The 25,151-nt window shown below is 40.5% G+C and overlaps 1 protein-coding gene across 2 annotated transcripts in view; it reads left to right on the top strand.

Moving 5' to 3' along the window:
• LOC117260150 (CUB and sushi domain-containing protein 1-like) overlaps positions 1–25,151 on the top strand; it is a 529,510-nt gene that overhangs the window by 429,651 nt on the left and 74,708 nt on the right. For both annotated transcript variants that reach the window (XM_078176328.1, XM_078176324.1), the window contains exons 37-45: positions 115–239; positions 338–434; positions 3,171–3,275; positions 8,899–9,017; positions 11,141–11,210; positions 12,851–12,967; positions 13,616–13,825; positions 16,602–16,790; positions 17,276–17,453. In XM_078176328.1, coding sequence (XP_078032454.1) covers positions 115–239; positions 338–434; positions 3,171–3,275; positions 8,899–9,017; positions 11,141–11,210; positions 12,851–12,967; positions 13,616–13,825; positions 16,602–16,790; positions 17,276–17,453 — 1,210 coding nt within the window. The remainder of the gene's footprint in view (positions 1–114; positions 240–337; positions 435–3,170; positions 3,276–8,898; positions 9,018–11,140; positions 11,211–12,850; positions 12,968–13,615; positions 13,826–16,601; positions 16,791–17,275; positions 17,454–25,151) is intronic.

The raw sequence follows: 25,151 nt of genomic DNA, 5'->3' as shown, positions 1-25,151 counted from the left end.
GAACACCATATTGTCCCAGGGTACGCAGAGCAATACTCCAACAACCTGTCTTATCTGTTAGCTATTTAGTTAATAAACTTTGCCAAGAAATTCATATTTTATGTCTCATTCTAGTTCCCTGCAGTGGCAATTTGACTGAACGTCGCGGTACAATACTGTCTCCTGGCTATCCTGAACCCTACCCAAACAGTCTCAACTGTCTGTGGAGGATCCATGTCAGCGAAGGCGCTGGGATACAGGTATGGATATGTATACACGTATGAATAAATATATAACTTTGGAAGATGCACATAAACTTGGAAGTTATGTTCATTTGTTTTCATTGTTTCCTACTTAGATCCAAGTGATGACGTTTGCTACTGAGCACAACTGGGACTCTCTGGAGATCTACGATGGAGGAGACATGACAGCTCCTAAATTAGGGTCATTTTCTGGTATGACAATACGCTCACACACACACACACACACACACACACAAACATAAACACACAAACTTGTGCACAGGCACCCATGCACACAAACACTCTAGAGATCTATGATGGATGAGATATGACAGCTCTTAAACTATAGATACACACACACGCACACGGATTGACAGACACACACACACCCACAAGATCTATGAAGAATTAGATATGACAGGTCTTAAACTATAGATACACACACATGCACTATACACTGGAGATCTTTGACAGATGAGTTGTACTACCCAAAACATGATATATGTCTTCAATAAATAATAAATGTTAAAAAAAGACATTGAATTCTTCCGATTTTTGGGCAGTGAGTGAGAGGAAGAGAAAAAAGGAGGAAGGGAAGAGTTTCACCATGAGGTTGAGTGAAGGGTTGAATAAAAAGAGAGACAGAAGGAGAGGAAGAAGACAGGGATAAAGAATGATCTAACCTTTTACAATTTCCCAGCGGAGTTTCCCCTGTGACCTGCCCCAAGCACATACCTGTCACACACCTATCACACATAAAACATGCCGCCCATAGGGCAACACGCACACACACACAAATGACTGTGCCCTTCTTGAGAAAGCACACTGGGGAGCTGCCCACTTTAACCACAGTGATCTGATGTTGGCCACTGAGCAGCTTCACTGGGGCACATGAGGGTTGCTTCACATAAGGACACCAAAATGCTAGCTGTCCATGGAGGGCGATGGGTCATTCACCTTCTCTAAACATAATTTCCCAGCTGCTCTTGGGATTTAAAGGGAAACTACACTCATTTCAAAAATTCATACATGTTACTCCTATAATCTAAGACAGTCCAAAACATCAGTAATAATAATAATAATAATAATAATAAACTTTATTTATATAGAACCTTTCATACAGGAAATGCAGCACAAGGTGCTTTACACTAAGAGCATTATAAGCACTGAGTGCTTCACATGAAGACAGAATGAACATAAAAGAGAGCTGATTCATAAAATCATAGAGTTGTAAAACTATAAGTCATAAAATCAGTTAAGATTTTAAAAGAGTTGCAGCACCATGAAGCGTAAACAAAAAGGAAAAGCATAACAAGAAAGAGTTTCAGACCTGTATCAGGAAAGTCAGAGCTAGTTAAAGGCTAAAGTGAACCGCTACATTTTTAGCTTGACAAAGGCTGCATCCCTGATCTTCTTCTGACTGTTGCTGGAAGTAATCATGAGCAATTCTCTCTCACATCCAAAAACTAGAGTGCTAAACCTTCTGATGTCATAGGGTATAAAGTCTGGACCTGCTCCACAGACAATGAATTAGGAAAGATTTCATAGATGACAGTGAGAGCACACAGGGAAATGTTCTGAGAATGTGGGTACATTTTCTGTTCCTGAACTGAGAACACTACATTAGAATGAAGCTCATTTGGTTACAAAAAAAGAAAACAAATATTCTCTGGGTCCATAAAATCAGGCTTCTATTCATTGTTGATGGAGCAGCTCCAGACTTTGTACTAGATAACATCACAAGTTTGAGACTTCCTTCTCTGGTTTCTGGCTTTGAAAGAGAGTAGCTCATGATCACAGATATTGATTAAACTCTTGCAGGTAATGGAAATAACAGTGTTCTCCTTTTAACAAGACTTGCTGAAAAAGCATCACCATGTGTTTGTAAAGCTCCAGTGTGTAGGATTTACAGCGCATCTATCAGCAGAATGGATTATAATATTCATTAGTTCATAATCACATGAAAATCAGTCGTATTTCTGTTACCTTAGAATGAGCTGTTTATATCTTCATGCAGAGCAGGTCCCCTCCCATAGAGTCCACCATGTTGTTCTACAGTAGCCCAAATTGGACAAATCAAACACTGGCATTAGATAGGTCTGTTCAGGTTTTTGCATCAGCCACCATAGTTCTCCTACATGCTTGGCACGTGAGAGAAGTTTCAGTTGTTTGCAAACTGCAGCCTCACTGTTAGATGCCACTAAATCCTACACGCTAGCCCTTTAGCATTATTCCTTCATGTATGCACAGTGTTGTGTTACGATGCAATTTTTTTTATTTCTGTTGTATGTTTATTGCTTTGTTCAAAATAACATTCTAGCATACTATCCATACTAAGTTTGATGTAAAATACAGTAGGTAGTGTGTTCTAACTGCGCAATATGTGGACTTTGTGTGTGAAATGCCCATATGTATACTAAATTAGTAAGATATTCTAAATATGAGATATGAGCTTACTGGACACACTCAACTGCCCAAGAATGTATTGCGGCTCTCCATACTGTCAATGGCAGACTGCAAGGCAGATGGTTTAAATAATTAACTGTTGGATAAAACAATTACAAATGATGTTGAATGACGTTCAGCTCAGTTAAGAGGAAAAGCACCAGAGCTCACATGAAATGTACTGTAAAAAACATAATTTACACTGAAATATTTAATGATTTTAATTTGCCATTAGATAATACTGGATATTTTAAATTAACTGGAGGAGGAAATTTGCACTTGTGAATTTTAATTTAACCATTGCTCGGACAGGTAACATCATGATCTGTATAGTTGTGTGATACCGAGAAGACTGCTTGACTGTACTTCAGTATGAACAGCCTGCTGGTAATAGCACACTCAAATGTTGATTTAATAAGCAGTGTGCAGTACATATAAGTTTAGTATATATAGGCAGTATGTTAGTATGTGATTTTGAACACAGTGTTTCTGTGTCCTTTACAGGAACTACTGCTCCTGCTCTCCTCAACTCAACGTCCAATCAGCTCCTTCTGCATTTTCAGAGTGACATCAGTGTGGTGGCAGCAGGTTTTCACCTTGAATATAAAAGTAAGTCAAAGCTTTTAACATAGACAGACAGACAGAAATGCAGACAGATGATAGAGAGATAGAGAGATGAAATGATCATCATTGGTTGCTTTGAAAAAAAATATACTGCTGAGGTAAAAAAACACTAAGTAGTGGATATTGGTTGCCTTCTCATCAGAAACTACAAATGCACACAAACCCACAGAGACACACACATGCACACATTGTTGCAGCCAAAGCTTCAACTTCAAATAACAAGAGTCAGTGACCTGAACTGGTACTGCCCGAAAGCATACACACATACTGGGACCCAAATTGGAGTGCACACGCTGAATACAAACCTAGATCAACGTAAAGGGAAACACATAGACTAAAGCATATACATGCACATATGCAATTGGTTTTGCTAGTTTCATACATGCACATAATTCTAAAAGATGGCACACACACACACACACACACACACAAATGTGTAGACAGACAAAGGTATAGACATGGATATTAACATCATGCATTTCCACACATACACACCTGTCAGGGCATGGTTGTGCTTTTCAGTCCTTTGTAGTTGTTTTAGCTTAGAATCACTTCTAGATCAATGAACATGTCCCCGTTTGTGAGTATGTGTGAGAGCATTAGTGTGTGTTTGCACGCACAGCTCTTTGTGTGTGTCAGCATGCGTGTGTGTAGGTAAGTGCACACATTTGTGGGTTGATGGCTTGCATTTATTTATTTTTTTTCCAAATTAGATTCAGTCTAATCAGGTCATGTTGGTCTGGGGTCTGTGTGCCACTATGTGTAATACCTGAGTGGATCCGAGTGTACCTGGGATCAGCTCTGATCATATGCTGAATCATAATCATAACAGGACAAAAATGGGGACTATGAAATGCAGGAAAATGACGTGTGTACCTACATTTTTTGACCATGGCTGCTTGTTTATTTGTGCGGCAGCATGCTCCTGTCACCGCTGGTGTCGTCTCTGGCTATGTGGGTCGGTTTGAATCACGTCTGACTGTAGTTTTTCAGATGGGGTCTCTTGTTTTCTGTTAAACAACCTTACAGTATGCACATGGATTTCAGGATAGGCTTTCCTTGGTGTCTCTGCCTTTGTGTATGTCAGTGTCCTCTGTTATGTGGCAAAACCAACACATCACACACCATTTCATAATGTCAGTCAGCAAGCAGGCTTTTTGCTGTTATCACTGAAACCAAGTCCAAATACAGCATGCTGAGAACTGAAGTCTTTTCCAAGATTACCTTCACAAAATGTATCAAACATTACACGGCCATAAGAGGTCTTTCAGGACTCAGATGGTAGTTTTGCTTATCTCAAAAAGAGTGCCAACACTTCAATCTGTAGCAGAATTTGTTCCAAGTTTGGCTGAGAGGTTCTTTACAGGAGGTCTTGCCACAAAGTAGGCTTTTAACTTTTTTCATTAAACAAAGTTTTGCTGAAATCGGTCAACTTACCTGTTCAGTAGCTGATAAGAACGGAGTCACCAACGTAATTATTTGCCCTTAGATGACTGTTCATACTGATTCTCTTTTTGAACACAGTAGTAAAAAAGTAGTATTACCCCAAAAAAGACTCTTGTTAATGATTTTCATGTGAATAATATTATTCGAAAACCTGGATTGGTGTTACAGGTTTGGAATTGTTTCTAGCACAATGTGTTGTGTACCAATCTTTCACTGCTCCATTGGCGTAGGGGGACACATCCCCTTAATATATAGAACATGTGTACTCGTTCTCATCAATAAAAACATGTAAGTAGCTATCCATCCATCCATCCATCCATCCATTTTCATCCGTTTATCTGGTATGGGGCCAGGTCGCGGGGCAGCAGGCCAAGCAAAGCACCCTAGACATCCCTCTCCCCAGCAATGCTTTCCAGCTCCTCCTGGGTAACCTCAAGGTGTTCCCAGATCAGATAAGATACGTAATCCCTCCAGCATGTTCTGGGTCTGCCCCAGGGCCTCCTACCAGTGGGACGTGCCCAGAACACCTCTAACGGGAGGCGCCCAGGAGCAGAGTTGGGTATAACGCGTTACAAAGTAATGCGTTAGAGTACTTTGATTACTTTTTGCAGTAACGAGTAACCTAACGCGTTAGTTTGCTGTTTGAGTAATCAAATACTTAAGTACATTTTCAAACAAGACATCAGTTACTTACGTTACTTTTAGAACGTTGGTCCTTCAGCTCCGAAACAGCAACGGCTGTCATTTGGTTCTAATAACGGAGATAACGTTAAACCTATCAGTCTGAAAGAAGCCACGGAGCTTGTGGCTCGCTACGTGGTCGGAGAAATGCTGTCGTTGTCTACGGTGGAGTCTCAATAGGTGGAGTAGGACTCGCTGACAGACATATTTCAGACTCAGGACTTGCATTATGCCTGGTACACGCTACACGCTGGTACTCACCAATTATCCCCGGTCGTCTTTCACGGCATGTGTGATGTCATCGGGTTATTCTTGTCCTATTTTTATCACTTTTACTATTATTTGAGTCACTGTGTCTGTTCATGTGCCAGCCGACATGTTGTTGTAGTCACCTAAAAGCGTCAGCAGATGGCAGGAGCTACATTTGAAGCGCCATATGTAAACTGTCAAGCTACTGTATCTTCCACAGGAAGTTCTGACAAATGTTTCAGAATAAAAGTTTGGCACGAGTTTGAAATGACGGTGCGATATGTTAACTTTACAAAGACAATGGAGCAGATAAAAAGTAAATATATAAACACACAGAGGGATTAATAAATAACGGACCGTCTATGATGTAGTTTGTTTCAAATGAAGCTGGGAGCCTCTGCAGTTGTGGTGAGTAAAAGCCCCGCCACTATTTGTTAATGTTATTACTTTATGTCCGACCGTCTTTGGACTGTGGGAGGAAGCCGGAGTGCCCGGAGAGAACCCACGCTGACACGGGGAGAACATGCAAACTCCGCACAGAAGGGCTCCCACATCCAGGATCGAACCGGCAACCCTCTTGCTGTGAGGCGACAGTGCTAACCACCACACTACCGTGCCGCCCTGTCAATCCCAGCGTTACAGGGATGTTACATCCCTAGAGGAAATATTAAAAACACTGGGGTGTTGTTGTCATACAGTTGTCTACGGCAGCAGATCGTTCTGTGTTTCTACTGGTCAAAGTGACGGCTGTGATGGGAGAATTGGATCTCAGTGAAGGGCAAGTGGTCCATAACTTTAATTTTGGAGACAAAAAAATGTAGGCTTAGCGCCCTGTGGTCCATTGCCCAATAGGAAATGTAGAATACTCAAAAGTACTTTAAAAGTGTTTGAGTTACTTTTCTCAGGGAGTAACATTGGAAGTACTTTTAAAGTAATTGAGTTACTTTACTCAGGGAGTAATGTAATAAAGTAACTGGTTACTTTTTTAGAAAGTAACGCAGTAACGTACTTTGATTACTTTTAAAGTAACCCTTACCCAACAATGGTCAGGAGGCATCCTGATCAGATGCCCGAACCACCTCAGCTGACCCTTTTTGACGTGAAGGAGCAGCGGCTCTACTCCAAGCTCCCTCCATATGTCTGAGGCTGAGTCCAGCCACCCCACAGAGGAAAGTCATTTCGGCCACTTGTATCTGTGATGTCAATCTTTCCATCACTACCCAGAGCTCATGACCATAGGTGATATTCGGGAAGGCTCAGCTCCCTCTTCACCACGGTGGTCCGGTGCAGCGCCTGCATCACTGCAGAAGCAAACTCCCGATCCATCTCACACTCCATTCTACCCTCGCTCATGAACAAGACCCCGAGATACTTGAACTCCCTTGCCTGAGGCAGTAACCCTCTCCCAACCCAGGAGCATCCAAGCTAGCGGACTCTTTGAAGAAAGTCCTACTTCAAATTGAAGCAGAAAGGCACAAATTGGTACTTACAAATTCACCAGAATGCAGGAAATTAAGTGTTTGATGCTCAAAGTTTCCTGGGGATGGATCTGTAACCCCCAGTTTCATGTGTGACCCTTGCACTGCACTGTTTGTTTTCAGCTATGTTTCCTCTAGAAACAGAGGGGAAAACAAGCTCACCCATGTGTCTGTTGTGCTGTTAAAAGTTCCACTTGTCAGTTTTGCAGTCATGTGTTAGCTTGTACAAGGGGACAAAATCATCTGCTGGGGACGCACGAATGATCGTGGTGATGATGTTCTCATTATTTTAAGCTGACGAAAGGGTCTTTCTTCTAAAGGGCACAGAGAGACATCTCTCTCCCTTGTCTGTCTTCAAATAAACCGAAACAGAAGTATAGTAAATCCAGTCGGTTAGACTTAAGTGCTGACACTGTCTAGTTGTAGTCTAGTGGCCCTAGTGGGGTGGTTTGTGGTATTGTCAGCATTTTACAGAGCATCACTGCTCTGTCATAACGGGGGAAAAGAGGGAGCAGTTTGCTAGCACAGAGAGAAAGAGGGAGAGATTGGTCAGCCAAATGGAATAGTTTCATTGATCAGTTGTCCTGACAGCCTGCTGATGCTCTGCCTAATAACACACTGTGTGAGCATGCATGTGTGTCTCCAAGTTACGGTCTCATGCAGCTTTTTCACTTACGCTCCATCTAAAAAGTAGTCCCCCTCATCCCTCCCGGCAAGCACACACTCATGTAACAGTCAGTCATGCACACACACACTCGCTCATACGCTGGGGCTGGGCCACCTGGATTTGTGTATGTATGTGTGTGTGTGTGTGTGTGTGTTTGGGAGCTCAGTGGGATCACATCGTTTTGCTGGTAGGAAGGTAGATAATGAACCAACAAGACCAGACACACAAGCAAACACACACACATGCACACACAAACATTCACTCCTCGCTCTCTCTCCCCTTCTTTCACTCTCTATCCCTCTTCCACCCCTGTGTTGCCATGGTAACCGCTCTAGGGCAGTCTCCTGCGGAAGTTTCCAAGTGAAACACACAAGCAGACACAAACACACACACACACAAAACACACAGATATACCCCTACTGATACTATTTTTATGAAGGGCTTGCTGCTGTCAAACTTATTAAGGATGTGTTTAACCTTTATTGGGTTGGGAATACACAACCAAAGTCATTATGTTACCTTCACATATTTTTAAGCACATTTCAGGGGCCACTGTCACCGCTGACGAGGTACAAGCTTTTTTATTGTACTGGCTGTCACTTTATAAATAGGCTCTTGTGTATTAGACAAAATAATAAGAGCATTTGTAAATTAATCTGCCATTTTAGTTCTTAACCAAATTAATCTGAATATTGTAATTTTGTCATAAGTGTCGAAAAAGTTTAATTTACTCAGGCTTCTATCATGTGGGGTGGAAACAAGTGCCAGGTAGAGAAATGAGTTCTGTATGCTGTGATTGTGTTTTGTATATGGTATGGTCATTTCAAGAGTAGGGCTGCATACAAGTGATGGAGAAAGCGCCGGTAAAGAGTATGAATGAAAGACAAGGTAGAGAACACAAGAGGGAGCTTATTTTGCTGTTCATTGTAGTATAAAATAAAACTATTTTTGCTTGATATGATAAGTGTGATAATGGGCTAGCTGTCCACTTGAGCCAGAGGCTACGGAATATTTACATAGAAAACATAATGATAAAATAAATAATACTTATGACAGAGTTCATTGTGTTTTTGTTCTGTTTTTCTAGCTGTTGGTCTTACCACCTGTCCGGAGCCGATGATCCCAGCAAATGGCATTAAAGCAGGAGACAGATATATGGTCAATGAGGTGGTGGCGTTCACCTGTGAGCCTGGGTACACATTACAGGTAATGAACACACCCACACAGAATGACCAATTCAATGTAGATACTGACAGTACATAGTTCCCTACTGGTTTGCACATATTGTGACTGGTGTTATCTCATTTGATTTGTTTATTAGAAGTAGACTAAATACTGTGAGGCAAAACCTATGCACAGACACAAACTACTGTCAATAACAATTAGCAGGCATGCAATAAAATTAAATTTCCACGTTGGCTGCATGTTCTTAGACAATGTAATAATGTTATTCCCAATCATAAACACTTTTCTCCACTTTTTTCTTTATTTGTTAAAACAAGCAAACACACTTTACTCATAGTAGCTGTATGTCTCAAATCACATACTTCCGTTTGTACTCTTCCATGTATTATACTATGTGCACTATGTACTTATTGGCGTAGTGCTCGTATTTCGACCAGGTAGTGCTGTCTCAAACCAAACGCGGCCGTTGTGCACTTACCGAAAAGACGACCGCACATTTCGTCTTCTTCTTCGGCCACCAAAATCGACTCCATCGACTGTGTTGTATTGTTGCTGTTAGCTAGTTAGCAAACTAGCATTAGCATGCGTGTTATCGTTCGCGGTACCAAATCATTACAGACTGCTAAATTAACCCAATAAACATACTGCTAGCTTATATCCGACAACAGTATGGTGGTGCTTAGTGGAAAAAACACATGTGTTTGTACAATGCAGCGACAGTCACGGTCGCACAGTCCTCGGCCGCCATTCCCAGTTTGAAAAGTGGTTCCTCCCCTCCGTTACATAGCCAAGATGGCAACCATTGAGGGCGAGAAGTTCCACACTCAACTTCTTGACCGTTTTGAATGCACCATCTGGGTACTCAAAACATTAAGTGAAACTACAGAAGTATGCGATTTGAGACACAGCATAGGGTTGAGCCAAATACATTAATGAAACGAGTATCTGGTACAGATAATGTAATTTTTCAAGTACAATTATCATGCGAGAAAATGTGACATTATCTGTACTCGTGATAAAGGAAAATCCTCATTTGGGTAGCTATAATCTATTTCACGTGTGATAAAAAATTATCTGAAGCTCAATTCTGAGGCCCTTCTGTAATACTTTTCTCATAGGTAATAAATATCGCAACTTCTGAGCAATTTCAGGCTTAAAATAACGTCTGATGAGGCCCAACCCACTTTCAATTCAACCTCCACCTACTTCTGGTATAATCTCCGCCCATTCGAGTACAGAAACAGATAACTTGGTTGGTTGAACAGATACAAACACAGATACAGATAATAGTGTACCTGCTCATCTCTAACTCATGAAATGTACACAGATTTATTTCAGTTAGTGGGTTTACACGGACAGTTTAATTCCCTTTTCATTCAGAATGAAAGTTCATTCCTATTAAAAATGATCTTGTAAATACCTAATTCAGAATGAAAATGGCCAATGCGATTGAAATTTCAATCCAATGTAAGGGGCTAGAATATTCCATTTCTAATTTCGAATGAAAGAATATCTCGCATTTGTATACACTCATTCCTCTTTAAGTTCATTCCGGTCTTTCTGCGCATGCTCGTTTCCTTGATCTTCTGGCATGATGACGTATATAGCACGCATAGCAACGGGCTGAGATAGTTGCTCTCACTGGTTTCCATTCGCCAAAGCACGGTCTTCTATCTCCCTTCTTCGACCTTCTACCTCCCTTCTCCTCCTCAACAGACGAAGCATTAGCAGAACAAGGTTGTTGTCGTGCTGCTGCTTCAAGAATATAAGCAAAACAAGCCCGAAAAAGGTACTAAGAACGGCGTCGTCAAGCATCTTATTATCCGGAGCGAGGACTACAGTGTTTTCTTCCAGTAAACGTAAACACGTAACATCCGCCCCGCTCCCTGTCCAATCAGAAACCTTCCCTGCCCCAAACCTTGCACGGACCCGAATACAGGCGATTAAAAGGCGATTAAACTGATCGTCCGTGTAAACCCTTATTCGGAATGAATATTTCCCATGTAAACTACCTGGAAAGACTTTAATTCCGATTGATTTCATTCAGATTTATTTCATTCTGAATGAGAAGCCATCATGTAACCGCACCCAGTATCTCTGTTGATGGAACCTAACCCACAGCATTATCACTTTAACACTTTCAGGGCCACTCTCACATTTCCTGCATGCCTGGGACTGTGCGTCGATGGAACTACCCACCTCCTCTTTGCATAGGTAACACACACACACACACACACACACACACACACACACATTCTCCTCCACTGGCTAAATTCTGTTATGAGATCGATCCAGTGGTGGAAAAATATGTCTCGCAGGTGTGAGGTTCACATTGAACTTTCAGGCCTGCACAGCAAAGTGACAGAAGTGTTTTGGTAGATTAGGGATGTCAGCGTGCCTCCGTCTAAAAAATAAAGTTACAGGTTCAGGGTCACGTAAGAGACTTCTTTGGGAAACTATTGCTTGACGAGTTTGTATTACATGTTATTTTCCATTTTGAGGGTGGTTTAAGTAAGAACTAGAGTTATTGATTACATGTCAGCATGTGAAATTCCTCAGTTGCACAAAATACTGTCAAATAGAAATATTTTTATATTTGTTACAAGACCAAGGTCAGTTAAAATGGATAAAATCTCAGTAGACTGAAGTCAGTAAAGCACAATTTCTCCTATATAAAGACTTGTCGGTTGCTGAAACAGCACGATGATGGTGGTTAAATACTTTTTAAAATGCTGTCATCAAATAAACATATATGTAATTCTTATCTGTGACTTAATTGGTGTATCAGTATTTATTGTAACCTTGAAATCAGATTTGTGGAAGTAAGCAACTTCTTATGGTATAAGATCAATACACCTGCTGGATACTAACAGAATTTTGTACCTTGTGCTGAGAGCCAAGGCTTCCTAACATCTACAATAGAGTTAAGGGACCTTGATTACATTGATGTTTGTGTTTGGTGAAAACTTGTAGCGGGTCTGGGAAGCCAATTCCAGTTAAACTCAACCTCGACATGTCAGGACTAACTAAACGCAGCCCTGCCACAGCTACCTTCAGTACGTGTCAGATCCAGTATTTTCTGTTTCAGTCAGAGGCACTTGTGTCAACCAAATCATGTCCAAGTCTGTCAATAGAAGGGAGCGCCATAAAAGGGTGCCATAAAATTTAAGATATATGTCTGTCACCACTGGTTTGCAAGGATTTACAGCAATTCAGCACACATCGTCCAAGCTCCTGTAGAGTCAAGATATTAATTTTTATGTTTCCTAACAATTGGCTTAATAGACTTTGTTTATTACCAGATGAATTGAATTAATTATATTTTTTCCCCTGAGTTTTTTCTTTATTTTATATTTCGATTTTAATGACCTTAATGCACAATATTTGCTACATAGTATGATTGTATCTCACCCTTACTGGAACTTCTAAACTGAGAAAACAAGACAAATTAATATTATTCAATATTAATCTCAATCATTTAAGAATAAAGTGATATTTGGAAATATTTTCATTAGAACATTACCTTTCACTGTGACCTCAGTAATAAACACATTGTTGAATGTGCACATTTTTGACAATATCACCAAAAACTGAACATTAGAAACTTCATAAATGTAGAGTCTTTGGCAGAGCTGTTTTATTGAATTACATTAGATTGTTCAGGTGTACCTAATATAGTGGCTCCTGAGTGCAAACATGGTTTCTGCTTCCAGCTGTATTTTCCAGAGTTTTTGGCTGTTATGCTGTGGTGTAACCTTTTTGTTGAAGCAAAGAGGATAAAGTGATGATCTCTACTGTACATCGCTCACGCCCTGCCTGTTTTAACAATGTGTTTGCTCTGCCTGTGTTGTCAGCTCGTTGCGGTGGGGTGCTGTCTGAGATGAGTGGTGTCATCCTCAGTCCAGGTTTCCCTGGCAACTACCCCGGCAACCTGGACTGCACCTGGCAAATCACCCTGCCAACTGGATATGGTAAGCGTTATGGGATGGAAGAGTGTTCCTAAAAAGAATGTGTCACTTTCAGTACATCTGTTGGTGAAGCTGCGAAACACAGACCTTCTTTTTTAGCGCAAACTCTGCTGCAGCAACACATGGTTTATTGAAACCTTCACCACACGTTTAATTGGATGCTGACGCATGGTGCGTGCTGTTTAATGACTGCAGTATGTGATGGTTTGAGTAGGACAAATTTTATATCTTTTTGAGTACATGGCATACATGTGTGTAATTATACCTAGTTTTTACGTAGTTGATATGTTTGACTTTTATCATCAGGAATGATTATAGTATACTTAGCGACAACAAGACAGCTTTATTGGCATTGTCTAAGACTATGATGATGCAGTTTTATCTTTGGTGTGGGTTATCAAAATATGACAATAACAGTACAAATAACAATATGAAAATTAGTGGAATAATGTAAACTTATTGCACTTGGTCTCATGCATACATCATGTTTTTCTGTTGTATGCACACTCTGACATTAAGACAAACTCTCCTCAGTTCCATAAAATTTAAGCCACCTATATGGCATGAAATTAATGGTCATGTTTGGTGCAAAAATCTACTGTAATTTTCATTTATTGTTATGAACATATATCATCTGTGTTTGTATTCTAGGAGCCCATATTCAGTTCCAGAACTTCTCATCTGAGGACAACCATGACTTCCTAGAGGTCAGGGCTGGACCACAGCACAGCTCTGCTCTTATTGGACAGTTCACTGGCTCGCAGCTCCCACCCGCTTTGCTGAGCACTACCCACCTGACGATCATCCACTTCTACAGTGACCACTCAGAGAACAGGCCGGGGTTCAAACTGACCTATCAGGGTGAGTTCACTTGTGATTATTTACTTTTGACATTTGTCAAATGCCTAATAACACACAATGACTGCTGACACTAAAGGCCACAAACACTTAAGTATTACTGCAGGCGCTTCCAGTTGAAAGCAGTGCCTCAGGGGACGCTGAGAGAACAGACCTGTACTCAGAATAAGCCAACTATTTAGTTTCCCCAGGTTTGAGAAAACAAAACGAAAAAAAGAAATGGTCTGCTCAAATGTTCAGAATAAATTAACATCCAAACCCAGTCGCCAAATAACAAAGCCTTCCCAACTCCCAGAAATGAAGGGTAGGATGAAATAACGTATTGCTATGAGGTTTTGAGCTTTGATCCGTGGATGAGTCATGCTAAAGACTTAAAAAACCTTATGGCTTTCCCCTCATCATTAAAAGAGATGGATTGTTAGTAAGCCCCTGTGAGAGACTGGCATCTTGTCCAGCAGGCTTTACTCCTAGCCCTAAGTGCTTCACTTCAAAGACACAAGAGATACACTTTGGGCCTATACGGCAGCATAAGCAGAACAAGGCTTACTAACTTACACATAGGGTAACCCACATTTGCATGCACTTAACCATTTCCCCCTTTTTTCCTTCCAGTGCTCAGTGACTAAGTTTCCTAACACTGCAGCTTTGCCACTGCTAACTCCAGCTGTTAGTGCATGGAGCTTGTGGGAATTTCCTCACATGATCTTAATCAGGATCATGATACTATAGTGAATTGACACAATTTATAATTACCATTTTTACTGGGATAATCTCTTGAAGTCTGACATATAAAGATCTTTCTGGTCTGGTGGTGAAAATACTTCCTTCTGAGAAAATATAGGCCTCACACCGTGTCCTAACAGCAAGTGAGCATCTGACTATTACCTCACATCACACACACTCTGTCTACACTGAATCCCTTAGATATGAACCTATGTTACGTCACGTAAACAAACCACGTACCTGTCAGCACTGTCCGCGCTCAAGATCATACTGAAAGTGTAACTACTTAAAAGATGAGTGACTACTTGCTATCTTGCTACATTTGTAGTTTTTAAACAAGAAAACACAAGTTTTATATCGTGATATTCACTGTGAATAAGATACAATGTAGCCAACAGCAAGTGTGTTGTTATCAGCGATGGTCATTTACCTTAGCAGAGACTTTCAGCTCCTTTGCAATCTCCTTCAGCTAGCTGCCACCTTATTTGGGTTTTCTTGTGAAAGGAGGAGGTATCGTAAAAATAATTCCTTATTTCAACTTCACAAATCAGCCATTCCTACTCAATTGCGGCACTTTCAAAGCGAGCGATAGGAATAAATAAAAACACAGTGTCCCATAAAAGTTCTACTCAGGCCAGGTAGGACATTCCAACAGAAAACAATGCAATCAAACTAATTTTGTCGCTGATGCTGATGCTCAAGTCGCGCTCAGTTAGTACACAGTGTGAGGGAATTATTTGTGTTTAGGTGTTGGCCCTGTGCCCAGAGGCTAGCGTACTATTTCTTGATTTATTATTTTTAATTGGGTTATTATGCACATGAGTCTAATGACAGGACTTCTTTTATCAGATCGTAATGTTTAAGCAATGGTAACCTACTTTTCCATAAAACAAAATCATAAATCTACATTCCCTGATGATGCCATTCTTTATATAGCTTTCAGTAGCAATTGTTTTTATGTTCCCAATTGTCCAGAACATTGAAATCATCGAGGACATGACCTGGATGCATGCTTTCACCCCTGCACCACTCAATGACAAGCTCTGGTTCTGTACTTAAGGCCTAGGAGGTATGGGGTTCAATAGACTGAATAGTCGCGTGCACATCCACAAAACCACAGTGGGATAAGTGCCAAAAAATCAATAGAAAGTACCCTCACACTGATGTTTCGGCCCAGACATCGCTAATAAAATCTTGAGGGAGCTCTGATTCCAGTTTTACTGTTTGGCACTCTGACATTGCACCCTCTTGGTTGTAGTTTACAGCTGCGAGAACTCCCACTACCACTTGGACACTTGCATTTTCCACATTCTCTCTAGTTCCTCTTTCAGCCCCTGGTGTTTCTATATCCTCTCATATTCCTTCCCTTGATGCTGCTTTCACAGGGGACCTCTACATCTGTCACCACTTGTTCTTCTGTTCCTTCTGTATTACCACAATGTCCAGTTAGTTTTGTCAATATTTGTTTACCCGTCGGTATGTGAAAGTCCCATAGGATCTTAGTTCTGACACTCCTAAGCATCCTTTGTGGCATCTCCCATCTGGACTTGGGATGGTCTAGCCTGTACTCGGCAACAACACAGGCATTCCTGTACACATCCTGCGCCTTGATTGTGTTGTCTTTGGTTTCCTCCATCAACATCTTAGATCCTGCTTACAACCGATAGTCTGCATACATGTGCCAGATGGGAGGAGATTAGATCTATTGATGTTGCTGCATTTACTGCAGGCAGCCTCTGTGGGTCATAGATTTGTTTTAATGCCCCTTCAAGTCCATTAGCTGTAGACGGAGAAAAATGGTTTGAATGCAATGAATTGCGATTGTCATTTTGGGATTTGGGAGGCAGACATAAAAGGCTGCTGTGTTACACTGCACAATGCAGAGGAACAAATATACACTACATTGTATTTGTTTAACTGAGTAAAACTGTATGGCTGCCGATCCTGTTTGCCAAAGAGCAGCTTGTTTTATTGTGCTGATGCCTTAAAATCAGTTAAATCTGAAATTAAATTGGAGTATTTGCACGCTGGCATTTGTCTTCATCTCTCCCTTTAGCCTATCAACTTCAAAACTGCCAGGACCCCTATCCTTTCCCTAATGGTGACATCATCAACAGTGACTTCAGCGCTGGCCAGTCAGTAACCTTTCAGTGCTACCCTGGTTATGTTTTGATCGGACACCCAGTGCTAACGTGCCTGCATGGGACCAACCGGAAGTGGAACCACCCATTTCCACGCTGTGAGGGTAAGAACAACCAATGACTTTTTGACAAACATGTGTTTTGATGTACCGTGGTTAGCCAGTTTATGCTGTGTCGTAACTCATGTGTTGTTGCCAGTTTTACCTGACAACATTGCCACCCCTCAGGTACCGGTGGTAATTTAAAATCTAGACATTAAGAAAATGTTGTTATCCTAATTGAATTTCAGTAAATTTAATCTCATCTTTCCCTGGTATCACGAGCCAGCAGTGTAAACAGTTAAGTAGTGAGTAAATATTCCTGTGTCACTTGGATCATTTACTCTATACATCAGTAGCACAATCATTCCCCTTATTACTACCACTACTATTACTGCTGCCTCTAGTTCCAGTACTACAAATGATGATAATTAATCCTCACTGTCTACAGTTCAACATTCATTCTTCTCTCCTGATCCTTGCAGGTCTGGCACGTTAGAGGAAAGTGACAAATTTGCAAATAGATAATCTCATAACTCTGCTTTTTACAGCTCCTTGCGGCTATAATGTCACGGCTGAAAACGGGACAATCTATTCACCTCAGTATCCAAATGAATACCCCAACTCCCAAGACTGCAGCTGGCTCATCACTGTTCCCCACGGACACGGAGTTTATATCAACTTTACCTTATTGCAGACAGAGCCTGTCACTGATTACATCGCTGTTTGGTAAGTCTTTTTACACTTACACTCTAACTTATGTGCACACACACACATATGCACATGAATGCATAAGCTTCTTTTCAGTGTTGCCCTTTATCCTGGGACTGATTGCATCACTGACGGGTAAGTCTTGAATTTACTTATATCCTGTCTCCTCCCTGCACACTAATAAGATGTTGTATCAACTTTTGCTTCTATTTCTTGTTCATCTCTTTCTGTCCCTCTCCCTCTGTCTCACACACACACACACACACACACACACACACACACACACACATTTTCTCCCACACAGACTTATCGGGATATTTTTATTGATGGTAACCTTATTCCTGGTATTGATTGCATTTTTATTCCTTACGGCTTTCACTTCATACAAACACAGCCCTGCCTGAACAAAGGCATATATCAATATGTGTCAATTGTTTGTGACTGTATTATAGAGGCACATACACTCAAACCCATATGGATCTGTATGTGGCATGGTTAAAACACAGGGATCACAGCTCCATACACTCCTAATACATAGACGCATATATACTCTGTGCTATGCATACACTGTCTCTCCTGCAGTAATAATGGGATTCAGTGTGGAGGTAAGATTGTAATAGGGAGTGTGAGAGTAATGCATTTACAATGGGACCACTGACCAATTCAATCTAACTCAGTACCATGGCCATACGCAGACCTGGAGAGGGCTCGGGAACTGGCAGTAATGATGAGATTCAGTGGGGAGTGGGAAATGTAATGAAAGGAGCGGTGGAGCTGGATTCACAAATCCAACGGGACTCGGCTGGATCTGACAAGTTTGGGTCAGTCCAAGAGAAATTTCTCACTTAGTAGTTTCAGTTTGCTGTCAAAAATAATATAGAACAGTGAGTTTATGATGAGGGAAATTAAGATCAAGTAGGATTTGGGCCCTGTCATCGTTTGGTGCAGGTTTGGTTTACAATATTTGATGTTTGGGTGAGGTCAGTCCTTAATTTTCAGGCTCAAGAGTCAAGCTCTAGGGAGTGAGTAGTTGAAATGCAGGCAGTGGGAAAGTAATACATTCACACTTGGTGACTTCTCACTTTCAATCTCGCCAGCTACCAGAGCCATGGATATAGCTATGGAGAGGTGCAGCGTTATTTTGCAGTTGCAAATTGATTTTGGTGATTCATGTGTTTTTGGCACATTTCACAGGGAACAAAATTCTAAAATCACATTCATAGATTGTAGGGTACCAAAATACATCTGTAATGCGAGATTAGTGCATACATGATCGACTGTTGCACTGCTCAATCTCACTGTATCCCCACCACATGAATATATTTGGAAGTGACTGGGGGCTGACGCTGAGGAGAGGAGTACTTTTCTCAGACCCAGTGGAACAGCATCTACCGTCCCAGGCCTTAGACAGATTTAGAGAGGACGAGCTAAAGGTCTATTGCTACTGTATTACAGCCATGTATATAGAAGAGTACCTGCATCAGTTCACTGGGTCCTGCATAATCAGTCTTTAGATCTGATTGTTATCGGATTCATCTGAAGTGTTGAAAATGAATTACTGATTTCAATATTAAAAAATTTACCCTATTACAGGAACACTTCACCCCAGTGGCATAATGTAGTTACAGTGGGCCCCAGTGCACGCTTTTAGGACAGGCCCTAGTTCACGCTATTGTGCACATATCGTCTTGTCATATGATCAGAGACTTGACATTGGATAACATCAACATACATATTACCCAGCAGTCATCATTGCATATCTGTATATGACAAAAAAATATCAAAGAAAATAAGAAATTATAAATTTAATTGAACAATTTTAATAGTTGATTTATAGTTGTAGGAAAAAAAAGAAAAAAGAAACATAACAGACATGGGTTTGCCTAGCTCAAAGGCATATATAGCAAATGGCACTGTTTTTAATTTAATGAGCGATCACTCACAAGGGTCCATCCTCCACCCAACACATTGTAGGAGGGCCCACTGTCTTTGTAGGTCCCCCACCTCATGGGCCCCAGAGCAACCGCACTGCCTGCACTGTCTATATTTATGTCCCTGCTTCACCCACAAAATGACCATTTGTATTACAGCTAGTCATGTCGTGTTGCCTTGAATACCTCCACAGAAAATGGCGAACAATTTATTGATTGAGGACCACTTTTAACAACAGCAAAACTATATCAAAACATTAGTTTACAAACTTACACACAACTTATGCAGTATAATGCATAATGCTCATTTAACACACACACAGTTACAGCTCGTGCAAAGTGCAGCAGCACGTGTTCTGACAAAAACCTGGCAGAGAGCACACATCACTCCAGTTTTAAAATCACTACATTGGTTACCTGTTAGTTAAAGAATACATTTTAAAATTATTTTATTGGTTTTTAAAGCTCTAAATGGCCTTGCCCCATGTTATCTGTCTGACTCAAAATATATACTGTATATGCTCAAAATATATGTCCCTTCAAGGTCCCTAAGATGCTCAGATTCAAATCTCTTGATTGTTCCGAAGGTAACAACAAAAAGGCATGGAGAGGCAGCCTTTGCTTATTATGGCCCTGAACTCTGGAACAGTCTACCTGAGGGTCTTAGGAGCTCTAAATCCATTGAAACTTTCAAACAAAATCTTAAGACACACCTTTTCACCATTGCTTTCTCTTGAAATGTGTTTTTATGTATTTATGCTTTTACTAGGCATTTTTTATTCATGCTTTTATTTTGTTTTTATTTCTAACAAATGTCTTGATTGTCGTTTCTGTTCAGCACTTTGTGTTGCATTTTATGCATGACTTGTGCTATATAAATAAAGTTATTATTATTACTTTCACGAAAACCTTAGCATATAAAAGTGAAACATATCTATGCTCTTTTCAAAGCCAGGCTCCAATACTATGTTCTTTTTAGTAAAAGTGCATGTGTTTGGGAAGTACTGAACATACATTCTTGGAACCCATCGACTGTATTCCGCATCTGACTTCCGGTAGACGGAGATACAGCCTCTGGGGGCAGACCCCCGATTTTTTTGGCATTCTGGTTTGATTTGGGCGGAGGAGGTGAACTTCCGTTTCCGACTTCCGTTTATATATATAAGTAAATATGCTGAACCATTGCGATGGATTCAGAGTTTGCAGTGACGCCAATTATCTTCCGCCTCATTAGTTCACCGCACGGACCGTTTAACCTGGCAACAATTGCAGCCAGCTCAAACGTGATTGGTCAATATCGAGCGGACTACAAACAGCCTACAACCGGAAACCAGGGCTCTTCCGCTCTTCTTCTGGAGGCAAGATCTCCGGGGTTTGCCTACAGACTCTAAATTCACTGAATGTAGAGTCTGTATATAGAGACTACTGGACATATGACTGAATAAATAAGAATTGGATTTTACTGCACAAATTGTGTGAGAGTTTGTAAAAGGATGTTGTGATATAGTCTTGCTGTTACACCTGGTCCCCAATCAATCAGTAAATCAATATATTCGTTGATTTCTGTGGAGGCATGTGAGAAGTTTTCTTCACTAGCTCAACGTACCATGGCGTCACTAATTGATTTGCAAATGGTCATTTTGTGGGTGAAGTATTCCTTTAATGATTGCAAAATTCCCCAGTAAAATTTTTCTTTTGTTTTACTCCCCGGCAGCTGTGCTGTCAATAGTGATGTCAGCACATGGGGAACATCTATAATTGCCTTCCAGTTGCTGTCAGTCAGATCAAAGGTTGTTGCATCAGTGACTCTGGCCACCTTTCTTTTTGACAGAGATGCACTCCCTGCTCATCTGTGCTCCAACAGATCTTGTATTCTATCTTATATTCTTGTGGTGTGAGGCAATGTTTTTTGGTGAGCCTCTGGGTCGTTTTGACTTTCCCAGACAGAAACAAATGTGCTTTTCATGTGGAAGGTTAGAGCTATGTGAAAGGCACAATGGGTTTGCAGTGAATTAATGCTCTAAATCCTATTTAGATTATAGACACAGGCCTTATGAAACTTCTTTTAATGATGGGAGTGTGTATGTGGATACTTTTAATTATGTGCATCTGGGGTGAACTGCAAAACAGGATAACTGACATTATCTCTTTGCACCCATGAGAGCTAATTTTGGGGCCACTGCTTTTGTCGTGTTTTTGGTATTTGACTGAGAATGAGAGACAATGTGACCTGTGTGAGCTGCAGAGTTAACAAGAAACTGATTGGGAGCATAAATATTATATGGAACTGTTAATGGTAACTTTTAAGAGTTTGATCCCAAAATGTGTCAGACTGGACTTGAAAAAGCGAACCAAAGCTATTGATTACAATTTTATTTTTTGCATAGTCACTGTACATAAAAAAGATGTTTTATGTGTGCTCCAAATGCTGAGCAATGAACGTGAGCTGACACACAGAGTAATGTGTTCATAGAGCATTGCTGTAGTTCAGGCAGAGCATTGAATTCGTGCAATGCCATCAGTAACAGCTGACTTACAATCACCTCACATTCAAACAAGTCAATGAGGTAGTTTTTACGATCCGAGGAGCCGACACTTTCACTCCTCTGATCATTCATTCTACCGCTGCTGTCAGTGGTTATGCTGATTTCCTCCTCCACCAGCCTCCTCGTGTTCTGGTTTCTCATTAATCAAACTTGTGATGGATGTCTTTTGCCTTGTGCATCGCGATGTCCTGCATATTCCATATCTCAGTGATGTGTGTCTTCTGGTTTGCGGCCTGTATACCCCTGGGGTTTATGTGACGACGGCTGCATCCAGATGTCAGGGATTGAAGCCAAATTGTCTCTGTGGTCTGCCACCAGTTGCAGTTTGGCTTGATGCCTAATATCACTGAACCATTGCTATTCTAACAGCGGGCTATGGATCTAACACCACAGCAACACAGTAGTTTATGATGCTTTTTACACACTCAAATCCTCTGACAGGTGATTTAGCAAAATCAAACAGTATTTTTTGAAACATTGTTTAACAATGTTGAAAATATTTTATGTAGTATTGGTGTTTTTACATAATATTTCATCTATCCAAGTGCTGGATCTCTGACAAAAAAAATTCAATGTCGAGATGATGAATGAAATTCATTGTTTATTTCACTCGAGCTCAGAAAATGACTCAGCTGAAATGCAACTTTTAATTTACAAATCATCCCAATATTTTGATAAACAAATTCCCATAGATATCTTATCACAGTATTGTTGTTATATCAGTGTAGTGTCTCTTCTAACCCTTTCACATGGTAATTTTGTTTCTCCAGCACAAAGACATCAATTTAATTTCGAAGAGGTTTTTGTGGTGGATCGACTGTTCTTTTCATTGACTCTAAGGGCCCAGACACACCAAACTGACAGCAAGGAATTAGCGGCAACCAAGGCCAATTGTTACATTGCCTCAATTAGCCTATGTCTTTGCCGAAGAATTGCAACTGCATCCCCGCAAAGACTACAGCCAATGGCCAAACAGCACATATGTCCTGCACTTGCGTGAGAGGAAATAACTTTCCACACCAGCAGGTGGCGGTCATCTGTATTGTCAAACAAAAAGGGAAGCCGGTGGACTGACATGACAGATGTAAGATGCTAGTTAGCCAGTTAGCACATTAACATTACAACCTGGTGTTGAAAGAACAAAACATATTGATCATGCGCTAGTGAACAGTAACACAAACTATTATGAATGGTTTCTGCTAAAGAGCTCAATAGCTAAAAAAAACCCCATTATCCTACCTAATATGACAAGTTTGTGTATATCCCACTCCCTCTTCACTTATTTGTTTACTTTCCTCACTTCTGTTTCTCTTCTCATGCGCTGAGTAGAACTGCCAATCAGAGAGAATTCATTCAACAACGTACTCCACCATCTCTGACGCTGATTCAACATGCTTTATCAGTCGAGGAAAAGCCAATGAGGGCAGACAAGGGCCATTGGTGCAGGATGCACTACAAAATCTAGGGCAACAGACTTTCACAAACAGGCCGACATTGACCAACAGCCAAATGTCACCTTGGTGTGTCAGGGCAAAAAGTGCAGTGCTTTTACTGTAAATGGCAAAGAGAAGAATGTGATTTGGTTGGTGGTGAATCATGTCAGCCCCTATCCCTCTGCTAATGTATTCCTCCCAAGCCCACCCAATTCTCAACCGCACTGTGCTTGTGTCAATCACCTGTAGTAGATAGACAGGGTAGATATATCATAATAAATCAAACCTCTGTTTAATCTTTATTTCCAGAGGTAAGGCTTACGTACGTACAATGTTTGGGAGAATATCACATTCAATCTTCCTGACCATGTTGTGTCAGCAGGTGATTAGATTCACACCAGCAGCTTTTTTTGCTCGTAAGCTAACATCTTATGGCCTGAGGGTACTGACTTCATTAAATGGCTTTCACTGGGCTGCATTCTTACATCACTGAGGGAAAGGTCACTACCCAACTCCGCAAGCCAAGTCCAAGTTTTCTCTGTGCTGTTGTAGAATGTCTGCACTTTTCAGAAAAAAAAAGTTTAAATAATAAATACAACTCCCAAAAAAAACATATTTTAATAAATTAAATTTCACGTGAAAAATGTTGGGTTTGGGGAGCCAAGAGATCCCAGGCACTCTTCATGAATTAAAATTTTAAAACCCTTGTTTAATCCAATGGCATGTTCATTAAAAACCTAAAACTGGGCATTTAGGAACTTTAGAAAATGTAACCTTTCAGCAACATTCAATATTTAATGAGTAAAGTTAAGCCTCTAATCCACAGGCTTTGTTCAATGAACTTGTTTGAAATTGGTGAAAAAAAAGCAAAGAAGGGAAAAAAACGAAAATATTTTTGCTCCCCTTTCAATGAAGAAGCACATGGACCTACTAGATATATGTTTTATTTCATTAACAAAGTGCTGCTTTTGGTTTCTTTTCCTTCCTGTAATTAGATCCAGTCAGTGAAAGCAAATCCACATCTAACATTTTATGAGAAGTCCACACTGATGCCAACCCTGACCTATCTTTAAAGCTGTGGCAGAGACATCTACCAGCATATTGTTGATGTTTGACACCAGTCAGCAATTTATTTATTCAGTATGATTTTAATAATCAAATCAATGTAGCCATTTAAGTTCTGCGTCACTATTATGGATTTCCATTATAAGGAATCTGCTGAGGCAGATTGGAGATAATTGTAGATTTGTAATAAAATATGTTCAGAGATGAGGTGGGGGGGTGAATTTTTGCAGACAGATCAATGAGAAAAATCTATATACTTCTACACAGAACAGAAGAGAAAATAAAAACTGTTGCAAACAGAACTAATGGAGGTTGAACCTGGGCAGATACAGTGCAGCGTGGCTCCATAGTTACCCTCAGGCTGCCTATAGTTGAGTGAGAAGCAAAATCAATATCGTGTCATCCTCATATTCCCATGAGTAAGATGTTACTCAGAGTCAGGTTGCTCAACTTGATCAGTAAGGACATTGTTTAAAGCACCTATAGAATCTAATTTATTGGATGTGTTGAAAAATGAGACAGGATAGGATGCTTACTATATTCAAATCTTACACACACTAGTAGGGGGCTGTAGGAAATAGCCATCATCATTGCTATTTTACTTTCATAATCTTTTCAAAATTAAAGTTGATTTTCAGACAGTTTGTTTGAAATCTTGCCCATCAAAACATATACTATATCACTGATATAAAATGATTGACAAAACCTATGACATTTACTCTTCTCTTAAATGGCAATATA

This window comes from Epinephelus lanceolatus, chromosome 2 (genome assembly GCF_041903045.1).
Source record: "Epinephelus lanceolatus isolate andai-2023 chromosome 2, ASM4190304v1, whole genome shotgun sequence".
Taxonomy (NCBI): domain Eukaryota; kingdom Metazoa; phylum Chordata; class Actinopteri; order Perciformes; family Serranidae; genus Epinephelus; species Epinephelus lanceolatus.
This window is presented reverse-complemented; position numbering and strand designations above follow the sequence as displayed.